This window comes from Eupeodes corollae, chromosome X (genome assembly GCF_945859685.1).
Source record: "Eupeodes corollae chromosome X, idEupCoro1.1, whole genome shotgun sequence".
NCBI lineage: Eukaryota > Metazoa > Arthropoda > Insecta > Diptera > Syrphidae > Eupeodes > Eupeodes corollae.
The window spans coordinates 2,579,964-2,604,288 of record NC_079150.1 but is presented as its reverse complement, the minus strand read 5'-3'; the positions used below and the strand labels follow the sequence as shown (position 1 = coordinate 2,604,288).

At 28.9% G+C, this 24,325-nt stretch overlaps 1 protein-coding gene across 13 annotated transcripts in view; it reads right to left on the bottom strand.

Annotated features, from left to right (window-relative positions):
* Nucleotides 1-593: 593 nt before the first annotated feature.
* The window catches only part of LOC129953288 (protein Gawky), a 33,604-nt gene continuing 9,872 nt past the window's right edge, over nt 594-24,325 (bottom strand). For 10 of the 13 annotated variants that reach the window (XM_056066320.1, XM_056066316.1, XM_056066318.1 and 7 more), the window contains 12 exons: nt 21,602-23,273; nt 17,207-17,437; nt 15,580-16,072; nt 14,116-15,524; nt 13,698-14,057; nt 13,354-13,638; nt 13,104-13,288; nt 12,884-13,031; nt 12,605-12,810; nt 12,259-12,529; nt 11,467-12,022; nt 594-3,633 (listed from right to left, as the gene is read on the bottom strand). In XM_056066320.1, coding sequence (XP_055922295.1) covers nt 3,485-3,633; nt 11,467-12,022; nt 12,259-12,529; nt 12,605-12,810; nt 12,884-13,031; nt 13,104-13,288; nt 13,354-13,638; nt 13,698-14,057; nt 14,116-15,524; nt 15,580-16,072; nt 17,207-17,248 — 4,104 coding nt within the window. In that variant the 5' untranslated portion in view covers nt 17,249-17,437; nt 21,602-23,273 and the 3' untranslated portion in view covers nt 594-3,484. The remainder of the gene's footprint in view (nt 3,634-11,466; nt 12,023-12,258; nt 12,530-12,604; nt 12,811-12,883; nt 13,032-13,103; nt 13,289-13,353; nt 13,639-13,697; nt 14,058-14,115; nt 15,525-15,579; nt 16,073-17,206; nt 17,438-21,601; nt 23,274-24,325) is intronic. The other 3 variants (XM_056066326.1, XM_056066327.1, XM_056066328.1) reach the window with 3 other exon arrangements.

Sequence of the window (24,325 nt, the reverse complement as noted above, 5' to 3'; positions counted from 1 at the left end):
TAAAAAGTTCCACAATATTTAGCTCTATTCCTTAAGTAATTCTCAATAACTTTTTGTACTAATTTCTTTTAATGTTTGTCTCATAGAAAAAATTGGAATGATATCTTTTTTACTTAACTTTCAATTTATAGTAAAGCTAAATAGCACACAAGCTATCCTTATCAATTACAATATTAAGAAAACGTGTGATAGTGGCACCTAAAAAGCTGTCACCAACAAAGTATAGCATAAAAGGGATGATCAATAGTCACCACACGAGTAGCAAATGATGACGATCAAAAACTAACTATCACCTAACGCTATTCCACTCCAGAATAGGTTGAAAATTTGAACTTCTCTGCTTTCCAAAAGGATTTAAAGCAATACTTAATAAGCGAACCTGTTCAATTTCAAAAAAAAAGAAAAAGAAACAACATCAATTTTTTTAAGATATATATAAGTTAAATTAATTTATTATTGAATTGAATTCAAGTACACATTTTCATTTTGTTTTTTGTTTTTAATAATGCTATTCCATTTTTTAGTTTCTGTTTATACTACACGCAATAATTGTCTATATTGTTGTGTTGAGATGTGATATAATTTTAGTTATATTTTTAGTTTTTTTTTTTATTTTAATTTTAATTAAATTTTTTTCTTACGAAGTTCTAGGAGGGTCTTTTCTATTTCCTTATCTATGCTTATTTATCGTCATATTTTCTAAATTACTTTTATTTGTGTTTTTATTTTAAAATATATAAAACTTTTGTGTATTTTTTACACCAAATATTTTGTTTTGTTTTACAAGTCATAGTTTTTGTAGTTGATACAATATTTTTTTTTTTTTAATTTTTTGTCATTAAATGATTATATTATATATATGTGTATATATATATAGACATAAATATATATATTTAATTTCTAAGTTTGTAGTTGAGTTCATTCACAATAATATTGTTGATTGGTTGGTTAAGTTTCAATTTTTGTCTTGTTTTTTTCCTTTTGTGATAAAATAGTTCTGTGGTTTGATTTTTTATGATTTATAATATAATTTTCCTTATTTCTAATTAGACTTTAGTTCAGAGGCTTACATAAACTAATTACACATTAAATATATTACTTTTTGCACCAACATTTTATCTCTATATACCTTAATTGTTTTATTTTTTAGTTCACTTGTGTTTTTATATTAATTATATTAATTTATGTATATGTTTTTTACTTTGCAATTAATGACTGCCGCAGAATCTCATAGTTTTTTGTTCTTTTAATAAAATAAAATTTTGTGTGTTATCTTTATTCGGATACAAACACTTATATTTACATTAATAAACATATGCTATACAGTCGTGTTTGCATGTAAATATGATAAATGTAAGTCTATACATACAAATAATGTACCTCACGTTTTGTTTTGTTATTGTTCTTTAACATTATTCCATTTTTTTTTTTCATTTTCAATTTTTCTTCACATGGCTCATGAACTTCTTTCTTTCTTTTTTGAAAAAATAACTGTTTATTCATATAATTATAAATATTTAAAACATGTTCAATGTAATTTACAGTAATAGCAGCAGAAAGCTGTCATGGTTTTTAAATTCGAAATTAAATAATTTAAAAATTCGAAGTATTTGTTTTGGTATGTGTGTTAAAAAAATGTATTGCTTTTCTCTATTTAAATAAAAAAAGCTTTTTTTTTTTTAAATAAAATCCAATAATTTTTGAATTAAACAGTTTTTATAATATTTGTTTTAGTTACTCTATTTTAAGTTTTCGTTCATAGATGTTTGCCTATTGTGGTATCACAATTTTTACTCATTAACTTATTAATATACAAAAATGTTTCTACCTTGCCTTTGTTGTGTTTGTAAAATAAATTTTAAGGAAAACCTAGATTTTTTTAAATGGATTCGCCAATTTATTAGTATGCAACTCAATTTATACGCACTAAATTATTTGTTCATTTTTTTTCCAAGATTATTTGATCACATATTTAATAAAATACATGTCCAGTGGTTTGACAGTATAACTTTGACCTTATTTATGTAAAAAAAATGTTAAATTCATTCAGTAAACAAAGTTAAATTAAAGCGATTTGAACAAAAATTGGTCTTCAAATGTCAGTAATATTTTAATTCTTTATCACCATGTGCTTTGATGATCTAAAATTAAAACCCCAAAAATGAGAACCATATTTTAATGTTTTAAATCACGTTTTTATAATAATCGTGAATATTGTTTAGGTAAAACTTTTTCATTACATCACATTTTTGTAAAATTTGCTTGTTAGCTAGTTTGACATTTTCATTATGAATTTTTTTTATTATTAAACATTTGTTTTATTTGTTTACTTATTTATTTTTCCAAATGCAATACAAAACAAAAACTTATTGATATGTGTATTTTAAAAATAATAAAACACTTTAGTTATTATTCTTAGAATTATTTCTCTATCATAAATTGATAATGTTTTGATTGTGCAAATAATATCGGATGAAACAGAATTAAAGGTAGAATTTGTTAACTTAAAAATGTTTGTATTGGTTTCTAGTTTTATCATCATTGATTTCAGAATGAGGAGATAGTTTGATCGATCCGAACTGGGAAAAAAATAATTGGCCACTTAAAAGCTAGTAAGTTTAAAATTTTTTACATGATTGTAAATAAGTTTCGTCTATGTGGCTTTATTGATATACAAGCTATTTGAACTTTAATAACAAAATAAAATATAACAACAAACTTAATATAATGTAAAAGCGCTGATTGGAAAAATAAATAACTGATCATAATAAATAAAACAAATCTTAAATTAAAAAATATACAATTTTGAATAGGCAAATTAAAACAAACAAATAAAATTAAAACAAATAAATTTAAAACCAATAAATTTAAAACAAATAAATTTAAAACCAATAAATTTAAAACAAATAAATTTAAAAGAACATTTGAAACAAATAATCAAAAAAGGATTGAAATATAATATTATACAATTTGAATTCGCAGATAGCAAAAGATAATAAGAGCAATAATATAACACAAAACGGCAAGATAGAGCATTTTCAAAATAAAATATGTATATATATGCATACATATATTTATACATATGCATACATATATATATATATGCATATATATATATATATATACTTATAGTAATTTTCCAACTATCTTCATTTAAAGCATGTATAAGTCATTGCTATCACATACTCAAAAATAACTAAGCTACCGAAAAGGCTCATCGCAGAACTTTAAGAAAACGGAAGCTGTATTAATTTTGATTTTTTTTTATCATTAAGTTAGTACATAAGTTGGAAATTTAAAAAAAAATCGATTTAATACTATGAATATATTCTGCTGTCAAGATATTACTGTAAATCAGTTGGAAGAAAAAAATATATATATTGAAAAGTATCAAAATTTCCTTTTAATATCATTCTTCTGCTCCGCTCCCCCCTCCTCCAGAGTTGTTGTATTTTCTTCGATGTCTTTTGTTATTGTATGCGGTTCAGTTTAGCTCGAGAAGATTTTCCGGTAAGTATGATTTCAAGTTTGACGGTGTTCCACGTTCAGTCGTTCCGTCTAATGGTGTCCATAAACTAGCTGATGTATTAGCTGTCTGCTGCCATACAGATCCATTGCCCCAAGCATCGGTTCCTATTTTTTTTTAAGTTTGTTTCCATCAAATGCAGAATTATATAATCAAATATTTTGTTTGTTTTTTTTTTTGTAATTTAAATAAATATTTATTTGAAAAAAAAAGTAATTATTTATTCTTTGGGGAAAATATCGTCGATCATGGAAAGAAAATTGACGCAATAAAACGGATAAGTTATCATTACACAACATTAGGTAGATTCAAAATTTCTGTTCATTGTTAAAAAAAAAATCAAATAAATCTAAAAAACCACTAAAATTACAAAAAATTTCGAATACATATTTATGATTTCGAATAAAAAACCGCTTTCCTGATTTAGAGCAATTTTTTTTCCGTACAGACGATATTGGTATTAAAATTTGTAGCTATATACGTACATATGAGTATAAATATACACAACCCAAATTCAAGTTTTTATGTATGCTCTTAATACTATATTTCCACGTATGTAGAAAAAAAAATAGGAAAAAGAAAATGTAAAAAAATGTTTTGAACCCTAACCTGCGTTGAGTTTTTTTATTGAATGTGTTTCATATCGGAACAAGACACATTAAACATAGAAGGGGGGCATCTGTATTTTAGACTGTGGTATATTTTTCAAAATTTGAAGATATTTAAAAAAAGTCTAAACAAATGATAGAAAAATGGACATTTTTAAAAAAAACAAGTGGACGTAAAGATCGGGACTAGATACGTAAAATACAAAGAGGACATTTTTGAAATATGCAAATTTCATAAAATTAAATAAATACTTTGTAGGTGATACGTGTAGGAAAATGAATAAGTGCAACACTTTAAATTTTGATTTATAATACATAACTTGAAGATGTTTAAAATTATGAGAAAATGTATCTTGTAAATAAAAACAAACTTTTTAATTTGATTAATCAATCAAAAGATTAAAATTTCATGGACGTCCTTTATAGAGCGACCGGCAAAAACACTTAGCCTTTAAAAAATGCAGGGCTTTAAATTTTCAAGTACCAGTACCAATACCAGAACAAGTACCAAGTACTGGTACAGGTACTTGAAAAAATCAAATACCTTTTGAAGTAACTTCCTTCAAGTACATTTAATGAATACTAGAATACTTTTAATTACTTTTACTGGGTGCTGTGGTACGGAAAAGTAGATGTTCAAGTTTAGTTAAAAGACTTTTCATGTTGTTACAAGTCTTTTAGAATCAGTAAATAAATACATCATAAATGCAGCAAAAGAACTAAATTAAAATGTTAAATAAATGCAAATTTGAATTTGTAATAATTTAATTTAAAAAAAATATATATTTTCTTGTAAGAAAATTGATGGAAACAATCAAAATTTTACAAAAGTAAATCTAGGTTATTTTTCTATAGCAGTTTAAATATTCAGTTTGTTTTCAAATTGGTTATGTTATTAAATTTCTAACTACCCTAAGTGATTCTGAAAGTCCCGTAACGATTTAAAAAGTCCTAAAATACTTGAAAATGTATTTGACAGTATCATCGCACTCAGTAACAGTACTTGAAAGTATTGTTGTACCCAGTAAAAGTAATTTAAGGAAGTTTTGAAAACGTACTGCTTCTTATGATTTTTAAGTACCAAGTAGTGATATTATATTTTTACAATACCAGTACCAGCGCTTGGTAAAAGTATTTAAAAAATACTAGTATTGCAGTGCCTAGTAAATGTACTTGAAACTGTATTGGTATTGGTGATTTCCAAGTACCCAGTAGCAGGCACTTGATACTTGAAATGTACTGCAGTCCAAGTTTACTTAAATACTATTCTTCAATTAATAAAAGATACAATCAAAGTTATGCGTTTTACGGAGAAACTAAACTTAATCTTAGATCTCAACTGAGATTATCGATTCGAAGCGGTTATTCACAGAGTTTTTCGATTTGCTACCCCAAATACTTAAACAAAAATATTGAAGAAAAGTTATTTGTTACATTTTTCTATTATCATCATTATATTTATAAAATTAAAAAAATATATATTTTATAATAGCTTATTTTCTTGCTATTCTAAAAAAGAATAAAAACAAATGAAATTTAAAATTGTGTCTTTATTATATTTCTTCAAATAATGACATATATTTTAAATTTATATAATTGTAACAACTCACATAAGCTATAATTTTATATTTAATTACACAAACAAAAAAAACTTAATAAAAGTACTTGTATATATAACTAGAAGACAAAACAATGAAGCTTGACTCGGTGGTAAGTTACAAGAAGCTTTTGAAGTATTCATATTAATTTTATTCGTGCTAATTCATAAGCGCCACCTCTGGCAAATATAGGTTCCTATTTAAACATCAAAAGAGATGATTTTAGAACATCCGTTTTTAGTGTAAAATCAACTTTCATATCGACAATTTCGTTGGTTATAGTTAGTTTTTGTTTGCTGAGCTAATTGTTATTGTGGTTTAACATTGTTCCCTGAATTGTATATTAATGAATATTTAAAACATGGAAGGAGAAAAGAAACAATATTTAAAAAAAAATCACTTATCGAACAACTAAACCATTAATTTGATCGGCGTGAACTATTATATTTGTGTTTGGTATATGTTTGAGTAGCACCCGTGGCATGATGGTTAGTGCGTTGGATTGTCATACCAGAGGTCTGTGGTTCGATCCCTTCCCATGTTTTTTCACGGGCACTGCTTCTTGCGAGGACTTGACAAATTCTCTTGTCATGAAAAGTGCTTTCTTAAATTAGCCATTCGAATTCGGCTTAAAACAGTGGGTCCCCTCTATCGCTGATAACAGTACTCGCACACAATGGTCACTCAACGGTCTGTTTCTCCACCCAATTTATTTTTTTATTTATATGTTTGAGTAAACAGAACCCACATAATTTGCTTTAAAAATAAACTTGAAAGAAAGTTAAGTTTATAAATAATTAAGTACAAACTTTATGAAACAATCACTGGTTTTATAATAGAATCCTACAGAAGAATTGGGAATTCATGGTTAATTTGGATATATTCACAATTCAAGTAAGTTTCCTATCATTACCCACAAATAAACTACAATATAATCGAGGACGATTAGACAGTAAAATAAACATTTAGTTTCGAATTTGAAGCGGGAATACAAAAAATGATCAATGCTACCCTTATCATAGAAATGTCTAGTTGTCATTTATTCTTAACACCTAGTTTGCGATTTTAGATATTTGAAAAACTTAATTTGAAACTAATTGAGGCTTGATAGAAAAAGTTAGAATAACAATGTGTGTTTTTTTTTTGTTTTTTAAATTGTTTATATTTACATCCAAGATTCATCAAAGTTGGTGAAGTTGGAACCCTGTATATGAAAACCATAGTACTATCATAAGCAGAAACTTTTGGCGCGACAAAAAATACACAAAATACGGGATACAAACCCAAGAATGTTTTTTTGTTTACATGAGTACATGGAAGTAAAAATAATATGCATATATATCGTTTATAAAAAGGGGGATGATAGCTATGGCTGCGTCAAGTGCTTAGCTGAATTGACACAATTTTTTGAACTGTGTTTATTTCTACACAAGGTTGTCTTAGCACACGAACAGATGTGTACCTACGCAAAGTAATTATTTTTTATTGCATCGCAGATTGTTGGTATTGTGTATTTTTGGTTGTTTTTCTTTGTAAGATTTCTAGGAAGATTTCTCAAGTGGAAAGGTATGTCTTTTTTGCTTGAATTATATAACACATTTCCATGCTATTGGAGTGACTTTCCATTACAGAAGTACAACTATCATTCAGATTTGTTTGTACAGTTAAGGTGGAGTCTCAATAGGACAGATTTAAAATATTAAGGCGAGGACACACTGTTACAAACAGTTTTTTTCTTTTTCGGATTTAACCCTGCTGTTTGGGGACACTATAGGATTTGAGCTAGCGTTTGTGTAAATTATCTTTTTCAATTGAATACAGGAAAGTTGAGCCATAATATTTCGTAACTGACTTTTATGACATGGCCATGTTTATAGCCTAAGATTGAATCCGACTTCATAATCACTCTATTAGGTTTGGATTTGCCCCTAATTTGGTTATTGAGAATATAGTAAGCAGTAATTTTAAAAATCAATTTAAAAAAAAAATTAAAAAAGTCAAATGACTAATCGTAATTTGGTTATCTACAAAATTCCAAATGGATACATGCAGGATCATTCGTCAATATTATTTTAGAACATGATTCAAAACTTTTATTTTGAGTTTGCAAACATGAATTGGCTAGAATTTAGATATTTAAGACTAGGGCAAAGGCATAAAACGTATGTTTATGCAATTCAAAAAATTAAGTTGATGTAATTAGCACTAACCGTGAAAATACCGTAAAAATGGGACAAGATTGGTGTAGACGTAAATCTTTTCTAAAATAGGCGATGATTCAAAGAGGGTAGAAGTCTTTCTAATTTATATTTGTTTTATTTCTTTTTGAATGTTAAAAAAATAAAACATGAAACAAACTGTTTTATTTGGTTATAATATCTCAAAATTTTAAAAATCCTTCTTTCAATCGCATTATTATCGAAAAATCATCTTTACTTGACTTTGCTAATTTGAACTTCTTTGAAAAAAATATAAGGCCATTAGGATATCAACATTTTTTAAATTATTTAAACAGTTACCTAATAAATTCAAATTATTATTTTCTAATATAATAACCCAATCATCAAAAATAAAAATCTCACGCAACCATACAAAATACCTACACGAAATTGTAGTTCATCTACTACTACAGTTTTTTAGATACCCTTTCGTTATTGTATTCCTTAAAACAAAAGTGTTTTTCTTATTCACTCAGACTCCCGTTAACTCAAGTCTTTCCATTTTCGTTTGTTTCGGATTCTCATGATTAGTAAGTCTCCCAGCTGAAAATAATGTCTCTAGTAGACGTTAGACAAACAATATGTAGATGCCGCACTTTTCTATCATGAAAGTACTATGGTTTTCATATACTCTTATTAATATATGTAAGTATTTCAATCAAACGGTTCATATCTTCGAACGCCAAATCAAACATAAAATCTTTATGAATTTTCCCGTCCGTAGTTTCATTTAAATACAAAAAAACAAATTGCCAGAGATTTATAATTTAAAATAAAAATATTTTGTGTGTCTTTTTACATGTAGTTATGGCCAAAATAATAGGAACAAAGCTTAACGTTTATTAGTATTGCTTTGCTAAGTCGAAACTAAAATGAATTAATTGAGTTTTATTGTTCACTTTCTTGTTTATGCTTTTTAATTTGTGATTTTTAGAAAGTTGTATTGGTTCTCAAGATCTTAGAGTCCTTTTTATGCAGTCTTTATAATAGACTGGCCCAAACAGCTTGATTAAATGTTGCGAACCTTTGTAGTATTTATTCTTTTTGTTAATTTATTATTTTTTCCAAGTACCACTTTTCTTCAAAAGTTCTTCTTGTTGGAAGTCCCATGTATCACTTAAATACCGCCGCGATGTTTCATATCTTTCGATGTTTATCGACATTTATATAAGCAATGTTATTTCCATTTCTGCTTCTAAGATTGCCAATCAGTTTACCCAAGTAAAGAGATTCTTTTTTCAGTCGTAAACCAAAAATTAGGATTAATTTACCCAAATCGGTTTTTCCTTTCCATTTTGATTACAAAACTTTATGTCTTTCTTTGTATCTCTCTGCTAAATTCCAACACTCGCACTGTGTTTAACAATATTAATATTAATATGTATAACCCCTTTATACATTAATTGCATCTATTGTGTATTCAAAAAATTCTTTATTGAAGAAAACGCTTTAGCTTTACTTAAGCAAAATCAAAAATTAAGAAATGTTCCTCTTATTTTGACTAATGTTCATGATGATTAATCTTTTGAGTACCAGTTTTTTTAAATTTAAAAACATTGCTTTATTGAAAATATCTAAGAAAATTCCCCTATTTTCAAACATTTAAAGTTATGTTTTAAATAAATTGGTAACAAAAAAATATAATTAATGAAGGAGTATTTAAAATAATAGTTGATGAAAATAGCGTGTTTTTTAATGAACATCATTGTAAAATTAAGCAATGTTCAAGAATAATAATAATTGTTTCATAAAAAATAATGATCTGTATAAATATAATTGTAAAAACTTACAATAAGGAATTGTTTTAAGAAGAAACGCAAAACTTATTCTTGTATTATATACTTTAAATTAAACAAACTGGAAAAACCATAAATAGTAAAAGTAAGGAAACATAGCGTAAACTTCACAGCAAAAAGTTCTTAAAGAGAAGAGTACATTAAATAAATATCTAGAACACTTGTTTCAAATTTATAATATTTTTGTGGAATACTATTGGAAAAGAAGTAAGTTAAACAAATGGATTAGTGTTTCAACATTAAAGTCATTTTTGGAGAGAATCACTCCGAACCCGATCAATAGGGACGTTTTTACAACGTAAAATAAACAAAATACTGCAGTAATTCATTTGTGCGATATATGAGGAAAAACAAATAATCTAGAAAAAGCTTAAATGAGACAGAGGAAAGGAAGGAAATTTTGATTTCTCACAGAAGGCAATGCTTATTTTCCTTCCTCGACACTCAATAGAATTCGAGATTTTTTCCTGAATTAGTGATCTTATAAATAAAATACCAAACCCATATTCAAGTCACAAAATAATTTGCTTTTTGACATGATTTCTTTTGAATCTTTTTTTCAAAATATGATCTTCAATCTATTTTATCATTTTTAAAAATACATTTTGAAACAGATAAAATTATTTGAATAGTACTCTCTATCTAACAGAAAAGCATTTTTTCAAAACTGAAAATTAAGATACTATTAAATCAGCCAGAGCTAACCAAAGTATTATTTAAAATCGCACCCTTAGGTTTTTTAATGACAAGGTGACAGTCAGCGTGATGATAGCTATGATTTGATGAAGTAAAAATCGAAAAGCCTTGGAACATTTATTTCTGTCTCTTGCAATTGATCTACCCAGTACATTAATTAATATCAAAATTGTATGTTCTTTTTTTTTGTGTACCAGAAAATGTTCTGCTGTTTTCGTTAACGATTGTGGATGTGAAACCAACACAAAATTCTTTTCGCTTCAGCAGGTTTCTACGATATATGGATACATTTATAGAATCTGAGGGCTTTTAAATCGATAAAACAAATAAAATAAGTGGATCAAGAGATCAATAAGAATTAAATAAATTGAATACTACAAGGAGACAGTAAGGATATCATCTGCAATTTTTATCGAAGCTTCATATTTGTAACCATCCAAAAAATAATGAATCACTATAAAAATATATCGCGATTTTACAATGTGAAAAACAGGGAATATTACCACTGCTTATTCCGGAATACGTAAATCTACATTATAATAATAAAAGCTAACACTAATAATAAATATAAATTTTAAACTATTTTTTCATATGCAAATATTTCTGGGTTTAAATACATGCAGTGTTTATATATTTATTAATTAAAATTTAAAGTGACTGATCCTCTTTTTAACTCATTCTAATTTGTTTATTTTATTGAGTATCGAATTGAGATACATTTAAAAAAGGCGTTTTTTTTGAAAAGTTTAATTCATAGAATAATTCACAGTTAAATTCATAGATTTTAATAGAATATGCTAATATGTATAAATATAATGAATTTTTAACGCGACGAAAAAGGAAGTGCAAAAATCAGTTTTCGTATGAATGTATTGTTTTTTTTTTTGACAAACACATAAATATTACACTTGTGTGTATATATATATGCGTTTTTTGTTGTATTATTTATTTAAAATAAGAAAACTCAGTCTTCAACAATAGAACGTACGTAATTCTTTATGTACTCAAAATCAGTTTCCCTACCTGTCGGCCTAGATTGATTTTGTGGATTTTGTTGTCGCCATGCTGAATTGCTACCATTTCCACCGCTCGACACTACACCGCCGCTGCTACCTCCACCTGAATTATTTCCTGAGTTTTGGGGATTATTAGTGCCGTTTCCACCACCAACGCCAGAATTATTGCCATTATTATTATTTCCGGGCCCGTTTGGTCCAGAATTATTGACACCACCAACTACATTGGCAACATTCGATGATACACCGTTGCCACCTCCAACAACACCACCATTGCCAGAATTACTACCACCACCACTCACAGATACCCCACTAACTGGGACATTGGCTTGACCAACAGATGGCGGTAAATGTTGTAAAATACTCTGAACTTCCGTTTCGTTTGGTGATTCGGCGCATATTGTTGTATTGCCAAGAACACAATTATTTAATGTCATTTGTGCTTTGTTTGCTTCTTCTCTAGTTGCATATTTACATAAGGCAATTCCTTGATTCAAATACAAATGGAAATTTATAAGAGGACCATGTTGCATGCACAAGGTACGTAGTGTCGAACCATCGATCTATTTAAAAGGAAAACAGTAATTATTATTTATTTTTGTCAATTTTTAAAACTAAGAGTTTTAATCAAATTAGATTCGGAATGCAATTTAAATTCTTTCATCATTATTATTCCTCTCCATTACAATTCACTTAAATATGTGGTAGAAGCATCTTTGCATAATAAAACATCAATATTGTTCAATAGCTTTATGTTTAAGACAGAATTTATCACTAATATATACACATTTTAACTTACTTGAGTTGTTAAATTTTTTAATAGCAGCCAATTTGAATTCCAACTGGAATTTGTAGTTGTCCAATTTGAATTAGAACTTGGAACACGGCCACCTAAACCACTTCCTATCCAACCATTTGAGCTACCAGTTACAGCGGATGGATTAGTTACAGAGGCAACAGATACATTAACACCTCCACTAGTTTTATTTGTACCTAAGCCTGGCGGTGGACCACGAGAAGATTTATTCATAGGCCATAATTCTGATTGCTGTGAAACATTATCTGACCAACTAGACATAGACAAAAAGAAATATCCAATATACATTAACATATATATTTTTACAAAATAAAATAAACCGACTTACCTTGGAAAATTTTGATTACTAGTTGAAGGATTAAAACTCCATGTTGATGATGTTAAACTTAATGGTGGTAAATCAGTCGGAGAATTTTTGCTTGTATTTGCAAAAATATCAGCTTCTTTTGGCGTCGGATTAATAGACAATGGAGATCTAGCTACACTACCAGGAGTTATACTTGGGTCATCTTCTATACTCTTGATTTGCGAGCCCTTTTTTCATGCAAGAATGATACAACATTTAAAATGTAAGCAAACATTAAAATATACAATAAGATGAACAAACCTTCCACGGCTTTCCGGGTTCAAACTCTGGAACTAAATCAGTAAAAGCAGTTGCAGCTGAAGGTTGAGCAACTGGCCAGTCTTTATTCTCATTATCATTTGTTGAATCAGGCCATCCATCGCCAATATTCCGTCCCGTTGACCAGGTTCTTATGTTAATTTGAATGTAAATGTGAATTAATATTACTATTATTAAAAAAAATATATGCAAGAAATTTTACCCATCTCCTTGTAATCCAAGGGATCCCATATTATTTGCAGCTGATGACGAAATACTCGGTTTAGCTGTAGCACCTGGTGCACGTGAAAAATCAGTACTTTCAGATGGGACATCTTTTTCTAATACTGGAAGCTTCCATTGATTTAATCTGGACTGTTGGTTAGGAGCACCTTGATATCCTCCAGGCTTGTATATTTTTGAAAAAAATTAAAATAAAATTTGTACAGAAATAAAAAACGAATTTTACTTACTTTGTTTAAATTCATTTCTGAAAAATTTCCTTGAAGAGCACTTATGGCATCATGTTGTCCTCTAAGATATTCTACATTTGCACCTGTAACATGAGTAGCAGCTGGATGTGGTTGTTGTTGTGATTGTTGTTGAGGCTGCTGTTGTTTAACATAAACTGCTTGCTGTGCATTAATTTGGCTTTGAAGATTTGATATTTGTTGCTTATATTTTGCAACTGTTACATTTATTTGCATGTTACTTGCATTATTGCCTCGACCTAAGGACGCTTGAGCTCCTTGGAGATGCTGCAAAAGTAAACGGCTTAATGAGTGATAGTCAATCACCAAATTTTCTAATAATTTACCTTAATATTGCTTAGTAATTGATTCAATAATACTAAAGTTGCCGGTGCAAGGGGTTGATTTAATATTTGGCTCGACAAGTAACCACTTTGAACAGCAAGTTGAATTTGCTGTACAAGCATACGTAATTGCTGAGCTGTTGGTTGGCCCGAATTATGTGAAGCTGCGGCGGCAGCAGCAGCTGCTGCTGCAGCATTTGAACCAAAAGCAGCCACAGCTGTCGATTGTGGTCCAGCTACATTATGCGGCCCACTTTGGTTTAAGTATTTTTGAACCTGCAGTGGTTGAATGTTGTTGAGAGCTGCTAAATTTGGATTACCCCCGACGTTATTTCCTCCCATATTGCTTAGTATATTAGTATTCTATAAGGTTAATTCCGTAAAAAAGAGTTTATACAAATTACCATAATATTAAGCTTACCCTGACAGGTGGGAATGGCATTGACGGTTGTGGATTAGCTGAAGGAAAGCGTCCTGGGAAGCCACCCGAATTGGAATGATCAAAGCCACCAAGTGCCATTGATTCATCATGTCTTCGCCATGATTCTATTGCATTAGCACGAGAGTTTAGAATTTCAGCAGCTTCTTCGACATTAAGATTCGTTGCTATTAGTGCACGTTCAACGTCTTCTTTTTTGAAGCCCGTCTCAACCAACATTCGATATTGCTTGCTCGATTTGATCATATCGCTATTTAGCCCGACGAGTTTAGCTTGTGGTTTGGCAATGTTATGGGCGCCCCATTCATTTCCAATGTCATTCGAATCACCCCATCCGCCTTGGCCCACACCACCGCCGGCGACTGAGATTTTGTTTTGATTTTTGTTCCAAGCTGCTGCGGCTGTGCTATCATTCCATGATCCACCACCGGCACCACTTAAGTTGGCCATACCAGGAGCTTTGTCATCGCCCCAATTAGGACCGGAACCTGTGTTATGATCGTCACCCCAAGCCCCATTGTTTCGAGGAGTATTGGCAGCCACTGCGGCTGCTGCTGCAGCTGCTGCAGCCGCAGCCGCCGCTGCTGGATGCACCCACATTGTGCTGTCAGGTTTCAATTGTGGACCTACTGCTGGAACTCCACCAAGTCGACCTGGTGGACCACCACCGCTGTTCATGGGTGCTGAATTAGTGCTACCAGGATTACCACTTACTGGGCCACCAACACCCACAGAGTTATTGACACCCGCATTACTTCCACCTCCGTTACCACCAACTACATTCGGGTTGCCAATAGCTCCGCGAATGAGATGGTTTCGTGACATTGGATCGGACATATCCTTCCAGTGAGAGCCACCACCAGGTACGCGAGATTGTTGTCCCCACAAAGACGTACCATCGTCATAATTTGGTATATTTCGTCGTTGCGGAGGAGGCGATGGTTCTTCCCATCCGGTCGGTTGTTTCCCGCCACCTTGGCTGCTTGCTATACCTGTATTGCCGGCACCGCTTCCCATTACAGCTGTCATATCCTTCGGTCCTACTACTGATTGTGCTGATCCCCATTGGGTATTTGTGCTGGCTCCAGTCGCAACAGGTTGCACAGCCGCTGAAGCTGTTGCCACCATTTTGTTAAGTGGTATTTGCCCATGTGGTGGAATTGGATGGTGTTGCCCCCACATTTCTGATGTGCCATTTAGGCGGCCCGATATTCCTCGTGGATCACCGCGTATGGGATCGCGGGGGTCAATCATTCCCCTCATATCACGTGGGTCCGTATTAGGTGTGCGTAGTTCCCTTGGATCAACATTGCGGATATCAATGGGGCAAGGTCTCATATCACGTGGATCACCCCATGCATTTGTAGTAGTAGCTCCAGTATTACTGCTGCCTAAATAAAAATTGTATTTTTAAACAGAAATGTAAGTAAACAAGAAAACACAAACCTCCGGTCCCAGGGCCCCCACTCGTTTGACCCCATTGTGGGCCGGCCTGGTTTGCTGGTGCACCAGTCCAAACATTACTAGTATCGGTGCCATCATCATCTTCACCCCACGTGCCACCTAAATTTGTCGAAGGGGTGTGACCCCATGGAGTTTTTTGTACTGGTTGTGGTGGTGGTTGACCACCATTTCGTAAATTAGATTCCCACAAATCGGTGCCATTATTAATATTTGGTTTCCATATGGGTGGTCCGGCCGATGGGTCTTTGTTTGTTGGTTCTGGTGAGCTGGGAACTTCCCAATTTGTATCTTGATTAACATGTTGGCAACCCCAGCCATCTTGGGAAAACAAAGCCTCACGCATTGTGTTCAACTGTTCGAGTTGGTTTTTAGCAGCTGCAGCAGATGTTCCACCACCTACAAGTCCACCACCAGCAGCACCGCTATTGCTTCCATTACCAGTGTTACTGTTATTGTTATTATTTTGTCCTGGCTGCTAAAATAAAGTAAAGATATAAAAGTAAATTGAAAAAATGTTTACAATGAAAATGAAACAAATTTCACTTTTAAAAGAATTTGGAATAAGGACTTCATTTTTTTTATAATAAATTAAATAATTTATAATCATAGAACCCGGATTTTGTATTCAAATTAAATAAAAAATACAACATATTCAGCCCTCTTCTGTTTCTCTTAAGGATTGAGATTAATATATTTCAATTTATTAAATTTGATTCATCGTGTTCAACAATTAAAAGAAAACATACAATTTGACATTTTTTTTATCTTTTTAATGTTACCGACGATTTTGTTGACAAGTTGTCACCAATAAACTTTTATTCAAATCAAGTTAGCCAATTATAATATCGAATAAATCAGAAAATTATATTTTTTTTGTTATATTATTTAAAGCGATCTTTCAACAAAACAAGTCTGAGTATTATAAAATAAGTGAACCCCTTTTTATCTTTATCTTCATTATAAAATAATCACAGGGTGATTTACATGATACAACCAAAAAGCCAGGGCGTTTTCTAAGGTTAAGTAATGTTTTATTTAATAAAAAAATATATTTATTTGTAAATTTTGATAGTTTATTCCAAAATTTTGACTACGATGGTTTACAAGATTTAATATTTTACAAGACAATTAAGCAGTTATTACGTGAGCTAGGTATCTTTACAATCACTCATGAATGACACCCTTGGCGCTCTTTATTATAAAAATTCGTCAAAAACCGTAATAAGAACTTATAATGAATGTAAAATTTTCTATTACAGAAGTTAAACTTAAAATTTTTGAACAATCTTTAAATATTGTGAATTTCTTTTCTTTTGGTTAGATTTCTTTGAAACTCGAAATTAGTCGACTTTTCGGGCTTGAAAATTCGTTTTTTTATCTTAATAAGGAAATTGGGATTCACAAGTGATTGTGAAATTAAAGCTGTATGCATTTTATCGTATGAGTTATCAAAGTCGTCTTAAAATTTGTTTAATTAAAAAATCCACGAAACGAAGTTATTTCCGAATCTTCACTACTCATATTATTTAAGAAATTAGTGGGTTGTATTTTTCTGTTCCCTTAAGAAAAATAAAAAAAATGAAAGCTTTTTTTCTAATTATTGTCTTACCATTCCAGCATATTGGCATACTGGTAAATTAGCAGCTAACATTGTGCAAATTTCGGCCAAGTCCGTACGGAATCAATTAAAATCCATGGAAAATAAGTTGATATACTTGTTTCTCTTCAGGTTTATGTTTTGTAAACAATTTTGAAAGTATTTTTGTTTTAATAACTCTACAAGTTTTGCTCCTTTACGTGTTTTTGCAATTTTACAAACTGCAATTTTTAAATGCTAACACTGTAAGTCAGAAAAAAAACAAGAGTCGAGAGAGCACCAACAAAACCAAAAAAAAATTAATTAGTAAGATAATCTTTATACGAACAAAAATTACAAAATATTTTTTTGTACAGAAGAAAAGTAGGCACTTTTCTTTCGATTTTGAGATATTGAAATGTAATGTATATAAAACAAGTTAATTAAAAAAAATGTATATATGTATGTATATATGGAAATATTAATGCTGGACAAAAAAATATATAAATGTGGAATATATTAACATTTAAAGCAAGAAGCGTTTTTATTTTTTTTGGTTGAAAAGTCATTTTTAATGACAAATAATTTATAGCAAATTTGCTAAACAGAAACAAAACGGAAAAAATATATATGTTTTTATTTTGTGATTTATACAGTGGGGAAGCATACAAAATACATAATATTTCTAGATACTTTTTTTAAATATATTTTTTTAATAAATATGTTAACAGTGAGTTTATGAAAAAAAAATTGCTCTCAATAGGTACTCTTTAATTTCACAAACAAATTTCTAACTTAATGTGTAATATTTCAAAATAATACCTAAAAGTACAGTATGGTAGTCGTTATTTTTATTACATTTTAATCTTAAGGCTCCCGGAGCCTCACTCGATCAAAAAAAAAGTATCTAAGATCGAGGTTCTATCTTAATAATAACAAGTGCCGACGAATGATAAAATATTATTATGATATGAATGAAGATTTTTTGTCAAGGAGCTCAACGGTTTGTTTAAAATTTTAGTTTGGGAGTTTCAATTCACTTAAGGAAGTGCGTAGAATTGTAAAAAAAACTAGTATTTTTAATTATATAGGCGTTTCAAATAGAGGAAATTATTTTTAACTAAGAAATCAATGGATATTTTATTTATTGTAAAGAGAAACGAAAGGACTAACAATGGAAAACGATATCAGCAAAATGCCTGTCACTGGTAAGGTTGCACCAATAAGCAAATTTAATGCGGAAAGTCCTATATAACTCCTTCTTTAACCTCTTTAATATCTAATTGTGATTACCTCTAAGAGAAATAACACTGTCAAGAAACATTTCTTGCAAAATTGCTATTATTAAATTGTTTGGATAATATGTTGTCAATTTTGACAGCTAAAAGGCACCGTGGTATTGGTCCATTTGCCAAAAGGTGACTTTTAAATGACTGCTGGCAAAATAGTCGGTTATTTAAAATAATACCCCTAAGTGGAAAATATTGAAAAAATATAGTTTATTCATAGTAATATTGTACATTTGTTTCCAATGTGAACATTTTACAGAATTCAAAGCCCAAAATCTTTCCCATATAATGCCTGAAAGTTTGAAATCGGTTTGGTTTTAACTTTTGGACAACTTTTTTGAAATGTAGTACAAAATTAAATTTAAAATACCTTATTCACAAAAAAAAAAAAAATATTTTAGCAGGTACGGAAATCTTTTATGTGTTAATAAAACTTTAAAATGGTACATTGATGGTATCTGTTCCGATTTATTTAAGAAATTCGAAGATTATGACTTTCAATACAAGAGCAAGCAGCAACTCAACAGAATTTCTCTTATATATAGAGCTTTCTTGGCCAAGCGACTTTTTAAACTTTGAGGCTCCAATAAACATTTTTGAATTATTTAGTTTACAGAAGTTGTTTTGTACGCTTGCATAACTTACAATTGTTTAGTTTTATGAAAAATTATTAGATAAAGAATGTTTAAATTAAAATAAATTTGGTGTTGACCTACAACTCTCAAAAATTCCTTCTTGGGAGTAATGTCAGGAATTGTTGGTACAGTTTAAATATTGAATCCGATTTTTGGGAAAGCTATGTTCTGAAGGATTTGTCAATATTCGCAAGAGGCAGTACCAGTGAAAAAAAAAACTTGTAGGTGGCACAGGGAGGGATTGAGTCCAGACCTCTGGCATGACAGTCCTATGAACTATTTTTACACCACAGGGACTGCAAGAATTTTAAATTATTTTTCCATAATATGTACATAGAACTTCAATATAAAGCTATAGATATTACAAGAAATTGTTGATGCACCACAAAGTAAGCAAACGTCAACCTTCAGCTACAGGTTTTTATAGAAACATTCTATAAGACGAATTAAAAAAGGGAAATAGTAAATATTTGGCCAAGAGTGCACACGATAAAGATTGGTGTTAAGTGAAAGCTCTTCTTACAACCGCTTATTACAAGCTCAACGTAACCTTTTATTTGATAACTCTTGGTTAAGGCTCAATAATATAAACATACAAATTTTCATTAATGTAAATACGGTCTTAAACATGAATTAAACGGTTCTTACATTTTTTAGCAGTACAAAACAAAAATATAATATACATAGATATACAACGAGAATTTTGGTTAATCAAAAAATTCGAACATTTAACACCAACTCAATTCTGAATCAGTCAACGTATTGTATTGTTGGTATTGATTGTTTTTTAAACTAAGCGATCAGAGCTTAATTTAAATTTAATAAATGTTGTTTAAAATTTATTTTGTCTACATAAACATACCCTCCATTAGATTAAATTAAATTATTTACCCTAACCCAAAAAAACGCCATAGATTTATTTAAGTACTAAGTGCGAATCATCCTGTGCATATTAACAAAAAAAAAACATCTATTTTCGATGATTAGTTTTTTTTTTTAAGAACGAATACAAAAAAAAAACATTAACAACTTTAGTTATTCGATATTAAAATGAGTAACACATTTTTTTAAATTTTATTAGAGAATACCTAAAGAGGATATTTTTTTTATTATATATCACGCCTTCCACTGTATAGCTTGTTGACTTGAATGGGTTAATATTCTCCAGTTTATATAGGGTGTTCCACAGACCTCAGCACTTAAGAAAAACAGGGGTGCCTAAAGTCATTTTAAGTAGAAAAACTTAAGTGGTAATTTGTTCTTTTCTGCTTCCACTTTAAGTTTTGATGATTTTGAAAGAAGTCATCTTTAACTGTATGTAACTTTGCTAATATTGTTCGACTTTTGATTTATTTTTGTTCTGCTCAATTAATTAATAATATTCCAAATTAACTTGTTTTCGCGGATAAGAATTTTTTGTAAGTTTACTTTAAATGCGAATCATATAAATAAATAAAATGGGCTATCAGATATCATAATAACACACAAAATAGAACTTAATAATAAAATAACACTTAATAATGTATTTTTAAATTCATTACAACTAAAAACAATTATAATTATAAAAAAGTTGTAAGACCAAATTTGAATTACTATAAATTATTTTTTTCAGATTAAAAGACAAATCAAAATTTGACAAAGTTAGAGTTGGTTGAAGGTGACTTCAAATATATAATGTATCTTTAAATTAATTACAACTAAAAACAAATGTAATTATTAAAAAGTTGTAATACAAGTTTGAATTATTATAAATTATTTTTTCAGCTTGAGAGACAAATCAAAGTTTGACAAAGTTACAGATGGTTGGAGACGACTTCAAAATCATAAAAACCATTATAACTCAAACAGCAAAGAAAAAGTTACCTCCAAAGTTTTTAGACTTAAAATTACCTCTAGAACTCATGGTTTTCCCTGGGGCGAGATATTTGAGGCACTCTGTATAATAAAATGTTGCACATGAAAATTAAATACATGAGTTCAGAGCGGACAAGACACAAAAAAGGTTAATGTTCATTTATTAAAATTGTGTTGCCAAAAAAAAACAATATTTAATTTAAGCGTGCCTTTAATGTACAAGAGCAGGAAACCATTTTACAGTTTAAAAATAATAACGCGATCACGAGATCTTTGTTTTTAATTTTAATTTCGGATATTTACATTTAAGTAATTCTTCTTCTAGTTTAACATGTCATTATCATTTCCCAAAATATTCTTGTTTACACATTTCTGATGTATGCAATTTTTTTTATAATTTATTAGTTAAGTAATGCGCGCTCCAAAAACAATAATGCTTATTTTTTTTTAATTTTACTCGATACACAGAATAAATAACCAGTATATAACCCAGAGAATGTGAACTTCATAAATGTTAGCAAACACACACTTTAAAAAAATCAAAGAGACAAACAAAATTAAACATGCAGCAATAGGAAAGTATAGTTAAATAAAGTTTATAAAACGCAAAATATATTTTCTTGTTTAAAGCTTAAATATAAATAACTTACATTGTTTCCATTAGGATTCAATATGACAGTTGTGGTCAATAAAAGTTGATGGTTTTCGTGACCTAAAATCTAGCTTGATTTATTATTTGAGATTGCTGTTATTTCCACTTCTGTGACAGTTTTGTTCATTACTTTTGCTTTTGTTTCATTCGAAAACGCATTTTTATTTCAATTTTATCTAAATAGTCTTAAATATACTAAGTTTTTTTAAGTGTATAAAGTGGTTTTTGTTTTTCAATAATGAAGGTATTTTAAGATTTACCCAATGTTTTCAATTCTAATCTACGACTAATATCATTGAAATGGTTTTCTTTTTTTTTTATTTGTATCTTTTTTTCACAACGAATTTAAGCGTATAACAATTATTTATTTTGTTTAATATGTATTAAGTCTTTAAGAAATTTGTTCGTTCAATATAGTCTTTTGTTACAACACACGTAATAACACATCCAAAACACTCACACTTTTTGATTACGAAAAAGCCATTATTTCTTTTTTCGATAAATGTTTTTTTGTTTGTTTTAATATATATTTTCATATATATAAAATAATGAATATCAAGATAAAATTGTATTATTATTTATAATAATTATATTATATTTTCCATTGGCTAAGGTAATCACTTGTGTAGAAATATCTAACTGAACTAAAATTTAATACTATATGTATTCTTGTTTTCGTTTTGTTTTGTTTTTTTCAATAATAAAATTAAACACATAAAGGTTTCTGTTTTGTTTTTAAGTTTAAAGCTGCATCTTATAACTGTCTGGTTTATGCTTAAATCTATGCATATAAATATATATATATGTATATATATTATATAAATTATTTTTGTTTTTATTTATAATTATTGTGTGTTAAGTCTTAAATTTTAAAAATGTTTTAACTTTTAATTCACTTTACACTATGTTCAAAAGTTTTGCTTCTTTTGCTCAAGCTTCTATTTTCTAAATTTGTTGCTGGACCACCTATTTTATCACTATCAGTATTGTTACTTTTGTATAAGCTTGCGCAGAATTTAGAAAAAAAACATGTGGTAAGTTTGTTTTTGTATATATGTAACAATAATTTTATATTTTTTTAATTAATCGTGGTATTTTAAGTTTTATATTATCTGGCTTTTTGTATTTTGGTTTAATATTATTAGCTTATAAATTATTTAAGCACTCAGAATTATTGATATCGTTATCACAACTATTAATTTTGTTTTATTTAATTTTAACTTTAAATGGCTTTCGTGAATCAGATTTATTTTATTTTTATTTGAATGATCGAGAACTCTGTACCTTAAAATTGAAACATGTTTTTAAAAATATGTGGCTATCACTTTGTTTTTTTTTGTTTGTATTACAGTAATTAAGTGATAATAAATGTCATAGGTTTCAAATTTTATATTATTATATTAAATTGTTAGATGTGTTAATAATTATTAGGATTTTTGGTTTTCTTTTTATTATTATTATTATTATTGCTATTATTATTATTATTATGACTACTATTATTATTATTATAATTATTTTTATTATTAATATTATATTTTCACACTTAATTTTGTTTAGTTATTAATTTTTATTTACTTTTGTTTATTTAATTTGTATGGTTTTTGATATCATTTTTGAAATTTGTTTATATTTTTTGGTGTAGTTCTCATCAGTTGAAGCTTTTATTTTACCTGGAAATAGAAATATATAAAAAAGGATAAAATAAAATAAAGTTTAAATTTAAATTCTTAGTACAAGAAAAAAAATGTATAGTTATCAAGAATATATAATGAATGCAATAATTAAATTAAAGAAATGTTGATAAATATTAAGAAAACAAACATTTAATGTAGTGATGAAAAAATAGTTTTTTTTTATTATTTTATTCAGAGTAATCTTAATACTTCATGGCCAATTTGCAAATATAACTGCACTAAGCTTTAAAATGTAATATAAAAAACAATAAGTTTACTCCTTAGCTATTCTTGTAAAACGTTTGGCTGTGTTGTTTTAAAAGTATGCAATGAAAGAAATGCAAATAAGAAAAAGTATGGACTAATTTTGTATTTGTACTAAGTTTAAAAAAAAAAAAACATTTATCATAGAGGGAAATTAGATTTCAAGTGATTTTGAAATGCTACAGGATCATGGTATGGAAATTTTAGCAATTTTAATAGCAAGATTATTATTTTTGATAAAAATAATAAAACATCATATTTGTTGTGTATTCTTTAAATAAGTGTTGTTTCTTTAGCAACACATCATTTTATAGAACTTGATTAGAAGCCAATGATTTTCTTTGTGCGTTTGTGGATTAAATTGATCACTCGTATTAAATTCATACAACATCTAAAAATACTCTTTTCGAAACGGTTTTGATGAGTACAACATATATAATAATAACCTTTTTATATCGTACGTCAATAGAGTAAACAAAAGAAAATAAAGTATTTTCTAGTTTTTCTGTTTGCTTCGTCTAAATACGTTACTGACGGAAATCTTCTATCTTTTAAATGTCGTACCTTTCTCAATCTCAACCCCTTAGTCTATAAGGATAAAAATGAACAAAACTGATGTGCTGTATTTTTGTATACTTTTTAAAATTGCCTTTGTTATATAAATAAGGGAAAACAAAATAAATTGTTTTGTTGTTCTTGGTTTGGTGCTTGAAGTACGAAATTGATAATGGCTTCAAAATTACCAATATTTGTTCAAATGCATATATCATAAATAGCATTTGCTT